The 18,405-nt window shown below is 38.8% G+C and overlaps 1 protein-coding gene across 1 annotated transcript in view; it reads right to left on the bottom strand.

Annotated features, from left to right (window-relative positions):
- MCM9 (minichromosome maintenance 9 homologous recombination repair factor) overlaps positions 1-17,345 on the bottom strand; it is an 85,181-nt gene extending 67,836 nt beyond the window's left edge. Inside the window, exons 1-4 of the mRNA XM_052645480.1 lie at positions 17,042-17,345; positions 10,546-10,859; positions 9,308-9,389; positions 721-921 (exon numbers count right to left, since the gene is read on the bottom strand). Of these exons, the coding sequence (XP_052501440.1) occupies positions 721-921; positions 9,308-9,389; positions 10,546-10,859; positions 17,042-17,345 (901 nt within the window). The remainder of the gene's footprint in view (positions 1-720; positions 922-9,307; positions 9,390-10,545; positions 10,860-17,041) is intronic.
- Positions 17,346-18,405: the final 1,060 nt, after the last annotated feature.

The following is an 18,405-nucleotide window of genomic DNA, read 5'->3' as shown; positions in this document are numbered from 1 at the left end:
TGTCCAATTCAATATATGATTTAAGATACATAATCACTATGTATTAGATCTGAGGTGAGGCTTCTCAGAAATAGTCTATTACTGGCTTCCACTTATTTTTCTCAGAAGATGCCTCCAAGAAAGAATGAAATCAGACACTTGAAGATTTAATTGGTGTTTTATATAGTTGGGATTTTTTAATAAAAAATACTCTAGAAACCCAAAGGCTATAATGTTTTCATCCGTGTAATTACATCTTAAGCGTCATAGTCAGAAATTTTTGCTGTGATGACAAAGATTTTTTGCATCTCTCTCATCATCTTTCTTACCATTCCATATTTTTAAATCTTCAGCTAAAAGAGTGTAAAGCTATCTTTACAAGATGAATCAGAAGAAAAATGATTTTAACAGAATAAAGTTTCATAACAGAATGAGTTTTGCCTGTTTAAGGAGGAACTATATGTTTAATTGATAAAGAAGGTAGAAAACTCTGAAACTATTTTGGCCAGATAAGAGATATTAAAATAACAGTTGGAAATGGAAAATCTCTTGGGATTTCCAGTAAGATCACTAAACAGAGAGGATTATGCCAGGAAAGGGCTTTAAAGGGAGACTATAGCTGGAGGCACTGGCTAAAGCTACTCCCTCAGAACACAGCCACTGATGCACAGCATGTAAATCACAAACATCATGAATGAAATGCCATTAATAAATATCAGCTCCATACCCTTAATCACAAACCTGCAAAAGGATCGCTCTTATAGTGTTCCCAAAAGTCTTCAAATTCCTTTCGGACCTCCTCATCCATGTTGACCCCTGCAGACTCTTCGTTATTTACTTGGACATAATTGGCCTTCAGGACTATCTCCACTTCACAGCGCACATCTTGCTTAAAGGGCTTCCACCGCTGCATTACAACTCCATAAACAGTGATGTCATCACCTGGAAAAAAGCACTGAGTGAATCCAGCAGTAGCATCCTGCCTGCTTGGGCACAAACTCGACAAAGGACCAGAACCAAGAAATCAACCACTACCCCACCAGGGTTTAGAGTGGTATACATTCCTCTAGAAACCATTTGGGGCAAAAGAACAGTGTCCCGATTTATTCATTTTTTTAATCAGGCACTTGTATTTGCACAGCTAAAAGCTAAAGCCAGAATTTTAATTTTTCTTAATCTGCCATATGACAATCACACCAAATTCTAACCTGTCCCTGGGAAAATAGTGGATGATATATTCACTGTGATTCTACTGCATGAAATGTTTATCCTCTCAGAATCAGTAACCATGTAGTTCTCATTTAATCAAGAGGTGGGGACTGCAGCCACCTTAAGTATTCCCAGGGGACTGGTTCCGGAATCAACCTCAGATATCAAAATCCGGGGATGCTCAAGTCCAAATCTGTGGTTCCACATCCGTGGATTCAGGCAACTGTGCATCATGTAGTACTCTAGTATTTACTATTGAAAAACACCTGTGTATATGTGGACCATGCTGTTCAAAGCCCTGTTGTTCAAGGGTCAACTGCACAATCAACCAGTGTCAGGAAAGGAGACAATATTGCAATGATGGGTACAATGACACTGCCAGTTCCCAGTGTATTCATTTTTACTCATTAACATTTTTACTTATTAACATTCACTCACCTTTTTTGTTTTTTAAAGGACAAAAAAATGAGTACACCAAGAAATGAATGAATACTTGTTTTATTTCAAAGCTCCTCTGCACAAGCTATGCAAGCAAAAATCCCACTTGATTCTTCTTGGTTGGTTCCTTCCCACTTATGGACCCTCTCCCATTCTTTTTTTTTAAAATATAAATTTATTTATTTTAATTGGAGGCTAATTACTTTACAATATTGTAGTAGTTTTGCCATACATTGACATGAATCCACCACGGGTGTACATGTGTTCCCCATCCTGAACCCCCCTCCCACTCCCTCCCCATACAATCCCTCTGGGTCATCCCAGTGCACCAGCCCCGAGCACCGTGTCTCATGCAACGAACCTGGACTGGCGATTCATTTCACATATGATAATATACATGTTTCAATGCGATTCCCCCAAATCATCCCACCCTCACCCTCTCCCACAGAGTCCAAAAGACTGTTCTATACATCTGTGTCTCTTTTGCTGTCTCACATACAGGGTCATCGTTACCATCTTTCTAAATTCCATATATATGCGTTAGTATACCATATTGGTGTTTTTCTTTCTGGCTTATTTCATTCTGTATAATAGGCTCCAGTTTCATCCACCTCATTAGAACTGATTCAAATGTATTCTTTTTAATGGCTGAGTAATATTCCATTGTATATATGTACCACAGCTTTCTTATCCATTTGTCTGCTGATGGACATCTAGGTTGCTTCCATGTCTTGGCTATTATAAACAGTGCTGCAATGAACACTGGGGTACACGTGTCTCTTTCAATTCTAGTTTCCTCAGTGTGTATGCCCAGCAGTAGGATTGCTGGGTCATATGGCAATTCTATTTCCAGTTTTTTAAGGAATCTCCACAGTGTTCTCCATAGTGGCTGGACTAGTTTGCATTCCTACCAACAGTGTAAGAGGGTTCCCTTTTCTCCACACCCTCTCCAGCATTTATTGTTTGTAGACTTTTGGATCGCAGCGATTCTCACTGGCTTGAAATGGTACCTCATTGTGGTTTTGATTTGCATTTCTCTGATAATGAGTGATGCTGAGCATCTTTTCATGTGTTTGTTAGCCATCTGTATGTCTTCTTTGAGAAATGTCTATTTAGTTCTTTGGCCCATTTTTTGATTGGGTCATTCATTTTTCTGGAATTGATCTGCAGGAGTTGCTTGTATATTTTTGAGATTGTCAGTTGCTTCGTTTGCTATTATTTTCTCCCATTCTGAAGGCTGTCTTTTCAACTTGCTTATAGTTTCCTTTGTTGTGTAAAAGCTTTTAAGTTTAATTAGGTCCCATTTGTTTATTTTTGCTTTTATTTCCAATACTCTGGGAGGTGGGTCATAGAAGATCCTGCTGTGATTTATGTCGGAGAGCGTTTTGCCTATGTTCTTCTCTAGGAGTTTTATAGTTTCTGGTCTTATGTTTAGATCTTTAATCCATTGTGAGTTTACTTTTGTGCATGGTGTTAGAAAGTGTTCTAGTTTCATTCTTTTACAAGTGGTTGACCAGTTGTCCCAGCACCACTTGTTAAAGAGATTATTGTTTCTCCACTGTATATTCTTGCCTCCTTTGTTGAAGATAAGGTGTCCATAGGTACGTGGATTTATCTCTGAGCTTTCCATTTTGTTCCATTAATCTATATTTCTGTCTTTGTGCCAGTACCATACTGTCTTGATGACTGTGGCTTTGTAGTAGAGCCTGAAGTCAGGCAGGTTGATTCCACCAGTTCCATTCTTCTTTCTCAAGATTGCTTTGGCTATTTGAGGTTTTTGTATTTCCATACAAATTGTGAAATTATTTGTTCTAGCTCTGTGAAAAATACCATTGGTAGCTTGATAGGGATTGCACTGAATCTATAGATTGCTTTAGGTAGTTTATTCATTTCCACTATATTGATTCTTCCAATCCATGAACATAGTATATTTCTCCATCTATTTGTGTCCTCTTTGATTTCTTTCATCAGTGTTTTATAGCTTTCTATATATAGGTCTTTTGTTTCTTTAGATAGATATATTCCTAAGTATTTAATTATTTTCATTGCAATGGTGAATGGAATTGTTTCCTTAATTTCTGTTTTCTCATTATTAGTGTATAGGAATGCAAGGGATTTCTGTGTGTTAATTTTATATCCTGCAACTTTACTATATTCATTGATTAGCTCTAGTCATTTTCTGGTGGAGTCTTTAGGATTTTCTATGTAGAGGATCATGTCATCTGCAAACAGTGAGAGTTTTACTTTTTCTTTTCCAATCTGGATTCCTTTTATTTCTTTTTCTGCTCTTATTGCTGTGGCCAAAACTTCCAAAACTATGTTGAATAGTAGTGGTGAGAGTGGGCACCCTTGTCTTGTTCCTGACTTTAGGGGAAATGCTTTCAGTTTTTCACCATTGAGGATAATTTTGCTGTGGCTTTGTCATATATAGCTTTTATTATGTTGAGGTATGTTCCTTCTATTCCTGCTTTCTGGAGGGTTTTTATTGTAAATGGATGTTGAATTTTGTCAAAGGCTTTCTCTGCATCTATTGAGATAATCATATGGTTTTTATCTTGCAGTTTGTTAATGTGGTGTATTACACTGATTGATTTGCGGATATCGAAGAATCCTTGCATCCCTGGGATAAAGCCCACTTGGTCATGATGTATGATCTTTTTAATATGTTGTTGGATTCTGTTTGTAGAATTTTGTTAAGGATTTTTGCATCTATGTTCATCAGTGATATTGGCCTGTAGTTTTCTTTTTTTGTGGCATCTTTGTCAGGTTTTGGTATTAGGGTGATGGTGGCCTCATGGAATGAGTTTGGAAGTTTACCTTCCTCTGCAATTTTCTGGAAGAGTTTGAGTAGGACAGGTGTTAGCTCTTGAAATTTTTGGTAGAATTCAGCTGTGAAGCCGTCTGGTCCTGGGCTTTTGTTTGCTGGAACATTTCTGACTACAGTTTCAATTTCCGTGCTTGTGGTTGGTCTGCTAAGATTTTATGTTTCTTCCTGGTTCAGTTTTGGACAGTTGTACTTTTCTAAGAATTTGTCCATTTCTTCCAGGCTGTCCATTTTATTGGCATATAGTTGCTGATAATAGTTTCACGATCCTTTGTATTTCTGTGTTGTCTGTTGTGATCTCTCCATTTTCATTTCTAATTTTGTTGATCTGATTCTTCTCCCTTTGTTTCTTGATGAGTCTGGCTAATGGTTTGTCAATTTTATTTATCTTCTCAAAGAACCAGCTGTTGGCTTTGTTGATTTTTGCTATGGTCTCTTTTGATTCTTTTGCATTTATTTCTGCCCTAATTTAAGATTTCTCTCCTATTAACCCTGAAGTTCTTCATTTCTTCCTTTTCTAGTTGCTTTAGGTATAGAGTTGGGTTATTTCTTTGACTTTTTTTCTTGTTTCTTGAGGTACGCCTTTATTGCTATACCTTCCCCTTAGCACTGTTTTTCAGTTTCCCACACATGGAACAACAGACTGGTTCCAAATAGGAAAAGGAGTAGGTCAAGGCCGTATAGTGTCACCCTGCTTATTTAACTTCTATGCAGAGTACATCATGAGAAACACTGGGCTGGAGGAAGCATAGGCTGGAATCAAGATTGCCGGGAGAAAGATCAATAACCTCAGATATGCAGATGACACCACCCTTATGGTAGAAAGTGAAGAACTAAAGAGCCTCTTGATGAAAGTGAAAGAGGAGAGTGAAAAAGTTGGCTTAAAGCTCAACATTCAGAAAACGAAGATCATGGCATCTGGTCCCATCACTTCATGGCAAATAGATGGGGAAACAGTGGAAACAGTAGCTGATTTTATTTTTCTGGGCTCCAAAATCACTGCAGATGGTGACTGCAGCCATGAAATTAAAAGACACTTACTCATTGGAAGGAAAGTTATGACCAACCTAGACAGCATATTAAAAAGCAGAGACATTACTTTGCCAACAAAGTTCCATCTAGTCAAGGCTATGGCTTTTCCAGTGGTCATGTATGGATGTGAGAATTGGACTATAAAGAAAGCTGAGCGCTGAAGAATTGATGCTCTTGAACTGTGTGTTGGAGAAGACTCTTGAGAGTCCCTAGGACTGTAAGGAGATCCAACCAGCCCATCCTAAAGGAGATCAATCCTGGGTATTCATTGGAAGGACTGATGTTGAAGCTGAAACTCCAATACTTTGGCCACCTGATGCAGAGAGCTGACTCATTTGAAAAGACTGTGATGCTGGGAAAGACTGAGGGCAGGAGGAGAAGGGGATGACAGAAGATGAGATGGTTGGATGGCATCACCAACTCAATGGACATGGGTTTGGGTGAACTCTGGGAGTTGGTGATGGACAGGGAGGCCTCGTGTGCTGTGGTTCATGGGGTCGCAAAGAGTTGGACACGACTGAGCAACTGAACTGAATAGGTTTTGGGTTGTTATGTTTTCATTTTCATTCATTTCTATGCATATTTTGATTTCTTTTTTGATTTCTTCTGTGATTTGTTGGTTATTCAGCAGTGTGTTGTTCACCCATTCTTGATTAATGATTAGAATATTAGACTTTTACAGATTTTTTCCTAAGAGGCCTTGGATAGTTTATAGGAATATTCTCCATATACTGACATATTTTTTTATCATTACATACAATTCAATATACCAATTAAGAAGTATAGATGAATGCTTGGCATTCAATATTTTGGTGCTAGAGAAAATGGGGCCAAAAGAAAAAAAAGAAAAGATATAATCCTAGTCCCCAAGATTTCAATCTTGTTGCACATAGGATGCTGGAAATACCTTAAACCAATACTGGAATTTATACTTCACACAATAAACTTAACCAGCAAGTCTTCATTTCCAAGCCTGTGTCAAATATTAATATTTGATATTTGTTGATGCAAAATGCCTTTCACTCTCTAAACATAAACGTGTGATGTGTAATCTGGAGTGCTTTGCTTTCTTAAAGAGAAGTCTTCTATGAATGCTAAGTTAATGGAACTGGTGGTAGCAATTCACCGAATAGAAGGCATATTTCTAGCCTCAGGCAACCTGATAGTAAATGGTGACAAAGACATTAAATGAACACTTTGATGAGTTCTCTACTATGGTCATTTAAATGGGTCATTTTATAGATGTTGTTTCTCTATTAAGTCAAATGAGAAACTTATGTTTCAGATATTGTGCCCACTAGAAATACGGTGACTCCACTAAGCGGCAACAATGTGTAAAATGTGGAGTACTCCAACTGTGAGGTTTATGAGATAGTCCAAGGCAATAAATACTCATTTGAAACTTATGTAATTTTCTATAGTAAATGTTATTGGAAACAATAATATTTTCAGGAAACTAAAATTCTGGCTTTACACAATCCCATCTGTCTGTGCCCCTCCCTCTTCTGCAGCATATTTAGCACTGCAACCACCCACACTCAGACCTATCTGATCTCCTGCTACACTGACACACTGACAGTTATAGGTACATAACCTCCAACTTCACTACCCTGCAACGTCAGACTGGGGTTCCTAACTAGACTGAATTCCCGAAGGGCAACGATTATGCTACTTATGTCTTCTGATTCTCAAAAAGGTTTGTAGCAGTGGATAAATGAAAAAATAGCTGTTGACAGACTGCTGCCATCCATTCTTTATTGTGACATGTGAAAGAAAAATACCTTAAGTTTTTTTTTTTAAGTGCAGAAAGAATTCAGTTCAGACAAACTGGGTGAAAACATCTTAATCTCTATCAAAGGACATTTTCATGTTCCTGCCAAGCTCATACAAGCACTGCTTCACTGATCCAGATATTAAAAATTCTGGTTAAAATCAAGAGTCTTATATGAACAAGGTACGGATACTCTGACATAGCCTTGTCCATTTAGTAGGCAATCCCTGATCAAAGCTATCATGACTTAAAATATTGTTTGGAGAACTATAAATTGTTACTATATTTGATATAAATATCAAAGTATGAGTTGGTGATTCTTCGTGGAAGGGGAAAGCGTTTTGACAAGGAATTATTCTTTACTGTAGATACTGAGCTCTGTTTTCATAGAGCCTTTGCCTCATCATTTTAATGAAATGTCAGCTCAGTAAATATTTTTTAAGTAAGGCATTTGGAGAAATCAAGGGTTAAGAAAAGGGAAATGATGGAATTTAGAGGAATGTAACATTCTTGATTTGTCCAAGTAGGGGAGCACTGGGATTTGAAATAAGAGATCAAACATAATTGTTACACCTCAGGGGACACACTGGTACTATTTGTCTTTTATAGAGATTAAGGTCTTTTATGTGAGGGCGGGAAATATTTAAAGCAGGACATGTTGAAATAAATTGAAAGGCAGTCATCAGTAATAATCATTTTCATTTTCTGACCCAACTTCAATTCAAATTAAATGTTAAATAGCCAGTGAAAATCAGTAAGCAAACATATAGAACCAAGTTTTTAAGGTTTTTGGAATAAGAAAAACAGAAAGGTTAAGCTCTCGTGGGCAAATCGGGCTCTTCATCTATTAAACAAACAGCTACACTAGATCGTTGAACTCCAGCCCAGCTTCTTTCCTCTATCACCTCCCACCTCATGCCAGCCTCTGTTCTCAAGTTCCCCACACTCACTCGCAGTTGATCTCAGGAAAATGAAAAGTGGTTTTTCCTAATCAATACTTTTATTGTTGTTGTTTAGTCACCAAGTCATCTCTTGACTCTTTTGGGACCCCATGGACTGTAGCATGTGAGGCTCATTTGTCCATGGGATTTCCCAGGCAAGAATACAGGAGTGGGTTGCCATTTCCTTCTCCAGGGGATCTTCCTGACGCAGGGATCGAACACACATCTCCTGCATTGGCAGGTGGATTCTTTACATCTGTGCCACCTGGGAAGCCCAGTCAATACTTTCAGTTCAATTCAGTTCAGTTGCTCAGTTGTGTCTGACTCTTTGCAACCCCATGAATCGCAGCATGCCAGGCCTCCCTGTCCATCACCAACTCCCCGAGTTTACTCAAATTCATGTCCATCAAGTCAGTGATGCCATCCAGCCATCTCATCCTCTGTCATCCCCTTCTCCTTCTGCCCCCAATCCCTCCCAGCATCAGGGTCTTTTCCAATGAGTCAACTCTTTGCATGAGGTGGCCAAAGTATTGGAATTTCAGCCTTAGCATCAGTCCTTCCAATGAACACCCAGGACTGATCTCCTGTACAATGGACTGGTTGAATCTCCTTGCAGTCCAAGGGACTCTCAAGAGTCTTCTCCAACACCACAGTTCAAAAGCATGAAATATCAATAGCCTCAGATATGCAGATGACACCACCCTTATGGCAGAAAGTGAAGAGGAACTAAAAAGCCTCTTGATGAAAGTCAAAGAGGAGTGAAAAAGTTGGCCTAAAGCTCAACATTCAGAAAACGAAGATCATGGCATCTGGTCCCATCACTTCATGGGAAACAGATGGGGAAACAGTGGAAACAGTGTCAGACTTTATTCTTCTGGGCTCCAAAATCACTGCAGATGGTGACTGCAGCCATGAAATTAAAAGACGCTTACTCCTTGAAAGGAAAGTTATGACCAACCTAGATAGCATATTGAAAAGCAGAGACATTACTTTGCCAACAAAGGTCCATCTAGTCAATGCTATGGTTTTTCCAGTGGTCATGTATGGATGTGAGAGTTGGGCTGTGAAGAAAGCTGAGACCTACTATATAAATTAACAAAAGTTCATTCTTACCAGATTTACAACTATCTACTAAATCATCTTCCAGGATAACCTGCATCGATCGTGGAATACTTCCAACAGACAGCCTTTGAACCTAGCAAGGAAAAGAAAGCAGATACTGAGTACATGTAAATATATACTAAGTATTCAGAAGCCTAGCAGTTCTTGACATTACTGTCTGTTTCTCTGGTATTATCATGCAATTTAATTATGATGAGGATTTAAGGAATTTTCTTGAAACTTGTGCCTACTATCAGTTGAAGAATTTACTAAAACTAGAATAAAATAAAAACATCCAGATGGAAATAGCTCAAAGTATAATCTACCTGGTGGGTGGTCAAAATAAAACATGCTCCAGCTACTAAACACAATAATAAAGTTACTTAACCAGAAAAGAGAGGCATTTCTCCCCTGATCTCTATTCATAAGACCTGGGACAAATCACTCAGTTCCTTTGATTATTTGTTAGTAAGAGAATTCTAGCTTTATTATTATATGTGTGCCTTTATTTCTTCCTTTATAGAAGACTAATCTCTCAGGTTCCCTTGCAGCTAAGTGTGGTCATATGACTAAGTCTGACCAATGAGATACAAGCAAACTTGTTGCAGAAGACTTTGAGGGAGACTGCTTAAATGGATACTTGGTTTAGATGACAGGTGCTTTTGCTTCCTTTTTCCTATTTCTTGACTGGGATACAGACGTTACAGAATTGTAGCCACCATCCTGAACCATTGACCACCATAAGAAGAGAAGCCATTTATTAAGAATGGTGTAGAAAGACAGAAGGGGTCTGAGTCTTTGACACTGAATAAAGCCTTTGTGTTTAAGTTGCAAGTAAAGGAAACTAAGGCTCATGCACAGGTGTTTAAAATGTTTATGGATACTTTATTTGGCACAGCACATAAATTGCACCTAAACCCCAAATCCTGCCCACTCCAGTGTTTAACCACCAATTAAACCCATTTAATTTTTTCCTATCACTTAGGTAAACTTCTTAAAAATTCACTTTTTCAATTTAAAATAATTATTAAGTTACTTCATTACTTTCCTGCCAATGCTCACTATAAAAAGATGACCATTTTATGGTCTCTAAATTCTATACTCTATGAGAAAAAATTTCATGTTTGATCTACTAAGTGATGACACAAGTTCCACGTATAATCCGTTACATGTTCCCTAGTCCTGGCAATTAACCCAAAGCTGAAAAACACTTCTTCAAATTTATTTTCCTCATGTATTTGATCATTTACCTGTTCCTGAATTTTGATTTCCTGATAATCTCTACACCTAGTTGGAGATGACAAGTCTGAGAGGCAAGTGAATTTTGAAGAATCACAGTTCTCCAAGCTGGGACATGAGGACGGCCGGAAGAAAGTATAATACTGCTCAAAGTCAGCCTGGACCACAAATACATGCTTGCACTTGTTACACATGTAATCCCGCTCAAACTCCAGGATCTTCACCAGACTTGTTCGAATCACTGTCCCCGTGACAGACAAGAAGTGTCCCACATCCTTGGTTTTAGGGATGTGCTCCCTCACCAGCTCAGGACAAACAGGCAATCCTGATGGAGAAACAAAACAAAAACACATCAACTTATATCTTGAGATATGATTCCATGCAATATATTTTTCTCCTATTTCCTAAAGGAGTATAATTTCAGGAAAAAAGAAAAAACTTCTGTGTTTTACTTAAGAAAAAGGTCAAATCAACTCAATTAAGAAAATAGAAAAGACACAACAGTCAGAATGGCCACTATCAAAAAATCTCCAAATGATAAATGCTGGAGAGGGTACGGAGAGAAGAAAACCCTCCTACACTATTGATGGTAACGTAAACTGGCACAGTCACTATGGAGAACAGTATGGAGATTCATTAAAAAACTAAAAATACAGCTTCCATATGTTCCAGCAATCCCATTCCTGGGAGAAAAACATGGTTGGAAAGAATACACGTACCCCAATGTAAACTGCAGTGCCGTTTACAACAGCCAAGACATGGAAGCAACCTAAATAGCCATCAACAGAGGAATGGATAAAAAAGATGTAGTACATATATACAATGGGATATTACTTAGCCATCAAAAGAATGAAATAATGCCATCTGCAGCAATATGAACGGACCTAGAGACTGTCATACAGAGTGAAGTAAGTCAGACAGAGGAGGAGAAATATATGATATCCCTTACATGTGAAATCTAAAAAGAAATGATACAAATGAATTTACTTACAAAAGAGTACGAAAGTAAGAAAGAGACTCACAGAGAACAAACCTATGGTAGCCAGGGGAGTAGAGGGAAGGATGAGAGGAAGGGTTAGGGAGTTTGGGATGGACAGATACACACTGCTACATTTAAAATAGATAATCAACAAAGACTTACTGTATAGCACATGGAAATTTGCTCAATGTTATGTGGCAACTTGGTTGAAAGGGGGGTTTGAGGGAGAGTGGATACATGTATATATATGGCTGAATCCCTTTGTTGATAGCTTCCCTGAAATTATCACAACATTGTTAACTGGCTATACCTTAATATAAAAAAAAGAAGATGCAGCACTTATACTTTAATACAATGGAATATTACTCAGCCATTAAAACAAATGAAATAATGCCATTTACAACAACATGGATGAACCTGGAGATTATCATACTAAGTGAAATAAGTCAGATAGAGGAAGACAAATATCATATGATATTGCTTACGTGTGAAACCTAACAAACAACAAAATGATGCACACACTACTGTATTTAAAATAGATAACCAGTAAGGACCTGCTGCATAGCACAGGGACTCTGCTCAATATTCTGTAATAACCTAAATGGGAAAAGAACTTGAAAAAGAACAGATACATGTGTATCTGTAACTGGATTGCTCTGTTGTATGCCTGAAACTAACAACACTGTTAATCAACCATGCTCCAATATATAATAAAATTTTTTTTAAAAACAGAAAAGAATTATTCCAAATAACAATTGTCAGTGGACTCTCTTTAAACGTATGTAACTAGATGATAAAATAACCTGGATTTTAAAAAGAATTAATCCTCTTAAGAGGGCTATCTGTTAAGTAGAATGTAAATACAGTATATTACATTCTATCTCAGTAAAAATGTAAATAGAGTATATAAATTTAACCTTACTCAGTGACGAATACACTGCCACAAACCACACATAAAATCAATTGATGACTCTGAGTAAACCACAAAGCTAAGTGATAAAGAAATGGCAGTGGGATGACCAAAGGCTAGTGCTTTCTCTAGTTAGGTTTAGGAATTAGTAATACATAAATCTGACAGTATTTTCAAGCCTTGTAACTTGCCCTCTCTCTGTAATCTTGCCTTTCTCATGACTTCCAATCTCCTAGTCCAAACAAAAAGCGTGAATATCTCTGCAAATCATGGTACCTCTGCAGCTTTCCTAGGCTACTTTGGAGAACTCTCCCCAATTCACTCAGCAAGGTAGAGTACATTCAGATTTACCCTTCTGCAAGAAAACTTCCCTAAGTCGAGGTTAGCACCCTCACACGTACAAAAATAGAAGCACTAAGCAAAACAGTAAAATGAATGCACCAATGCACAGATGTCCTTTATTTCTGGAGGAAGCTTCTGTCAGGAAGAGTGTAAAAGAAGGTACTCCTGGGGTCCAGAGACACCTTCCTTTCCTTGCAAGTGATGGTCTAGTCCTGGGCATGCTGGGTCATGACAAGACTATGCAATACTGGTTTTACTTCGACCAGCATAAGGAATTGTGCTAGAGAGATATTCCACACTCAGGAAGAAAGAAGGTGGGAGGTGAAGGGTTGTAGGCTCAACCACAAGGGTCCATCCCTCTTATGCTCACCAACCCTCTCTGTGTTCCTCCTGTGGTGCCAGGGTGAGTGAATCCCCTGCTGTCCAGACCTGCCAAAGGGCCTGTGGCTAAACGCAATTATAGCATCTCTAATGAAAAAAACTAAGTAAACAATTACAACGGATTTTTCTAAGAAAATCAGCTTTTCATTATCTTCTACACTTTAACAATTCAGGGCAATATGACATCTTAATGTTGTTATCTCACTGAATGGAATCATGCATATGATACATGTGAAATAAACTTTTTTTTTAGAATCAAACCAGTTACTCTGGAACATGATATCATTACCATTGTATGTGTGTTAGTCGCTCAGTCGTGCCCAACTCTTTGCAACCCCATGGACTGCAATCCACCAGGTTCCTCCGTCCATGAGATTTTCCAGGCAAGGTTGCTGGAGTGGGTTGCCATTTCCTTCTCCAGGGGATCTTCCCAGCCCAGGGATCGAACCCGGGTCTCCTGCACTGCAGGCAGGTTCTTTACCGACTGAGCTACAAGGGAAGCATTAAGTGGTTTATTTTTTATTCTAAAGTAACTGCATTAAAAGGGTAGTAGAGGTGAGTATATTTTTGGATCTTCACACTCTTTCATATTATTGCAATTTTTAAGCAAATTTATAATATAAAGATAGAGCTAAAAGTAACAGCAAAACTGACCACAAAAATCAAAATCTTAGAACTAAAAAAGAGTAAGGGATGAAAGAAATGTCAATTTATTTTAATCTTTTTGTCTTACTATACGTTACTAAGTGTATTCTTCAACTTATCCCAATGAAGCAGCAGGTACATCAGGGATTAAGCCACCATTAACACTAAACAACAAAAACTTTTATCATTCTCTGACTCATTTACTGAGAGAAATTATTACTTAAAACAGAGACATGTCCAGATCTGTGTTAGAGGTTATGTCCAGATCAATTACTTCAAGCCCGTGATTCCTGGCAGGCAGTCCCTGGAAATCAGCATCAGCCTCAGAGCTTTTGAGAAATGCAGATTCTTGGGCACGAGGTCAGATCTCTTCAATGAGGGTGGGGCCCAGCAATCAGCACTTTAACAGGTCCTACAGGTGATTCTGATGCCCATTAATGTTTGAGAAACACTACTTGAAATATAATGTGAGGGGCTTCACTGAGGGCTCAGTGGTAAGGAATCTGCCTGCCAATGCAGGAGACATGAGTTCGATCCCTGATCCTAGAGGATACCACCTGCCACGGAGCACCTTAAGCCTAAGCGCCACAGCTACTGAGCCTGTGCCCTAGAGTCCGTGCTCCACAAGAGAAGCCACCGCAATGGGAAGCCTGTGCAACACGGCTACAGAGTAGCAGCCCCTCTCTGCAACTAGAGAAAAGCCTGCACCGCGTCGAAGACCCAGGACAGCCAAGAATAAATAAATAATGTTAAAAAAAAACCACCATGTGAGTGCTATTTTTTTCTTTCTCACTTACTTTGATGCTGTGTATTTGAATACCTTTCGTCAAAACCACTGGGAATAGCAAGTAAATTTTCTGTGTCTATGCTCAGTCGTGTCTGACTGTTTGTGACCCCATGGACTGCAGCCTGCCAGGCTCCTCTGCCCATGGAGTTTTCCAGGCAAGAATACTGGAGTAGGTTGCTATTTCCTTCTCTAGGGGATTTTCCAGATCCAGGGATCAAACTTGTGTCTCCTGCATTGGCAGGCGATTCTTTACCACTGCACCACCTGGGAAGCCCAAGTAAACTTCAGACCAATAAAAATCCCAGAAGACAAAGAACAATGCATATTCTAGAAAAACAAACCAGAAAACTGTCTTATGTTCCTAAGGAGATTGAACCACAGAGACATCCTGTGTGTGTGTGTTCAGTCACTCGGTCGTGTCCAACTCTATGAGACCCCATGGATGGTAGCCCACCAGACTCCTCTGTCCCTGGGATTTACACCTGGCAAGAATGCTAGAGTGGGTTGCCATTTCCTCCTCCAGGGAATCTTCCAGACCCAGGGATCAAACCCATGTTTCCCACATCTCCTGCACTGGCAGGTGGGTTCTCTGCCACTGAGCCACTAGGGAAGCCCACAGAGGCATCCTGGGTTTCACTAATTCAAAGCCTTGCCTGAGTCCAGAATGGAGGTGCGACATACCTAGAACCAGACCACTCCCCTCCTGGTTCACTCTGCCTGGGACACCCGCATCCCGCCCTGATCTCATCTTCTAGTCTAGACTCCTTGGGTGAATAACCTAGGACAATTCACTCCCCGCTCAGTGAGCTAATATATCTTCTAAGTATCTTCAGTGACACGTGTCACATAAGTAAAAGACGCCAGTGAGTGCCTTTGCAATTATGTTCAACGCGTACATATGCATGGACCTGTGGGCATACATGCATAGACTGGGAAATAAATTTGACTGTACAGCTGTCTCCCTTATAGCCTTGAAGCCCCTTAGATGAGGGACTGTACCACATGCATTTTGGCTTCCCAAGGGTCTAGCAAATCCCCACATGGGATATGTTTGTAGAATGATGTTATTTTGGTAGTAATATAATTCGCAAGTCACTTTCTCAGAGGATAATGAAGAAACGGGCTAAATTCACCTGAAACCAATAGGATCACTTAGGCAGACAGAATTTTAGTATTTAAACTGAGCATCGAAAAGTGTCTAGACATAAAGACAGCCTAAAGTCATTTGTTAAATACCATTTCAATAACATCAACTAAAGTCCCTTTTAACAACCTTTCTGAAACATCATTGGGAACAGAACATTTTTTCTTGATCCTAGCAAGATCCTAGTGTCTGATACATAAAGATTAATAATATTCATAATTTTATTCCAGTAAGTCCAACTGCAGATACTATTTTTTCACCTAAATCAAGTATTTGGTATTTTTTTGAATTTTAATTTATCTCCAAGGAATTCTATAGTGACTCCTAATCTTTCTGAAATCACAGCATTCATTTTTGGGTTTTGGGCATTTGGGATCTTAGTTCCCTACCCAGGGATCAAACCTGTATCCCCGGTATTGGAAGCACAGAGTCTTAACCACTGGACCACTAGGGAAGTCCCACAGCAATCGATTTTTGTTATTTATAAATCCCCATCTTTCTGAAATGTACTATAAAGTAAATACTTATTTTCAAACAAAATGGCACATGTGTTCTCTAATCCTAGATTGCAGGAATTCAAAGACATAGCTTTAATACCACAAGTTGCTAATTGCTCCACTGCCATTTCTTTAAACTTAAGAGGATTTGTCTGTTATTCATTCCAAAAAAGTTACTGAGGGCCTAATAGGTGGCCAGCACAATGCTAATCTTGATATATAAAAATAATGAATTTTCTCACTGGGTAGCATCTACCAAATTTTCTTATTCTTTGTATTACCTATACTTGTATTGTCGGTAATCACAAAAGCTCAGAAAGCTGTATTAGTTGTATACATTGAACTGAACATATGTGTACATATGTACACAAACATACTGCCTCCACACATTCTCCCTCCTCTCAGTTGGTATGGCTAGTAGCCAGCCTAGCCTTCCAAATGTCCAGAGAAACAGTACAGAATCATGATTCTTCTCCAAATGTGACCATCAATTACACAATGGATATGTTTTTAAGGATGGTGGCTTAGTTGCTAAATTGTGTCTGACTCTTGTGACCCCGTAGACTGTAGCCCTCCAGGCTCCTCTATCCATGGGATTTTCCCAAGCACGAATACTGGAGTGGGTTGCCATTTCCTTCTCCAGGGGATCTTTCTGACCTGGAGGTCAAACCTGGGTCTTCTGCATTGCAGATTGACTCTTTACTATCTGAATCACCTGGAAAGCCCATTTTAAGTATAAAAATCAATTATTAGTACTTGAACTCAATATATGTTGGGATTTCTCAAAATCTTCCTAAAAAACAATATGGCAGTAAAATTCACCTGATATCCTGGCATGAAGATTCTGCTTCATGGAGAGACCGTCAGGCTGAGAAAGGGACTGGAGAATCGTCAAGGCTGATCTTCTCAGTGCATTATCAAAAATAGTTAGCACTTCATTAGGGAATGCATTGAAATATTCCCCAATTTCCATGTTGGTCTCAAAAAGGGTCATGGCATTAACCACAACTGGGTAATGAGCATCTTCGTCTCTTTCCTTCAAGATGAGAAGCATGTCATTCTTATGGTACTCCGAAACGTAGGACTCAAACACTTGACCAACCAGTGTAACTTGATCGCTATTCATCTTGACCTAGGTAACTAAAGAAAGAGAAAGGACTGTTACACCTTTGATTTTCTAGACTTATACACTAGTTTACAAAAAAAGACTGTTTGGCTGTAAATCATTCTGACTTCGGGCCAGACTCTAATTCAATCTGAACTATCTGTTATAATCACTTGCCTGGAAAATTCCATGGACAGAGGATCCTGGTGGGCTACAGTCCGTGGTGTTGCAAAGAGTTGGACACGACTTAGCAATTGAGCACAATTATTAAGCACATAAAATCTTAAATGCCAGTCTTTTGGTTTAAGTTCCTCCTAGTAGAGTTCTTTGCAAGCATTCTGGTTACAGGTTTTATTCACATAAAAAACATTGTTCTCTCTCTCCCTGGCAAACCTATTCACACACACACACACACACACACTCATTTGTATTCTGCTACATACTACTATTCAGACTGGTAGCCAATTCTGACTTAAGGAGTTAACAAATTGGCTTTAGAAATTTACATTTGGAGGTGAAAGTGATCCTATTTTCTTTTTCTAACCTCAGAAAACCATTGTTGTTGTTTTAGTCTCTAAGTCATGTCTGACTTTTTGAGACCTCATGGACTGTAGCCCATCAGGCTCCTCTGTCCCTGGGATTTTCCAGGCAAGAATACTGGAGTGGGTTGCCATTTCCTTCTCAAAGGGATCTTCCCAACCCAGGGATCGAACCCAAGTTTTCCAGGTCTCCTGATTTGGCAGGTAGATTCTTAACCACTGAGCCTCCTAGGAAGCTCCACACTAGAAATTAGCCAGCAGGAAAAAAATGGCTTTTTAAAAATAATTTTACTTCTTACCCACTTTGTTCTTTCAGTGCTTATGACTGGAAGGGGCTCAGTTGGCTTAAGCAAAATTAGTTGTGAAAAGTATAAAAAAAAAAAGGAAATTAAATTGAGGAAAGAAAATTGTCTCTAAATGAGAAATCACTATGATTAAAAGTAAATACATTACATTTAAATTTATATCTACAGATTAAAAAAGGCCTGCTCCTATTCTATTTTCATGAATATATTTAGGTAACATGTACAAGGCACCATTCT

This window comes from Budorcas taxicolor, chromosome 9, assembly GCF_023091745.1.
Source record: "Budorcas taxicolor isolate Tak-1 chromosome 9, Takin1.1, whole genome shotgun sequence".
Taxonomy (NCBI): Eukaryota; Metazoa; Chordata; class Mammalia; order Artiodactyla; family Bovidae; genus Budorcas; species Budorcas taxicolor.
The sequence above is the reverse complement of the archived record's forward strand: the minus strand, read 5'-3'. Positions and strand labels throughout refer to the sequence as shown.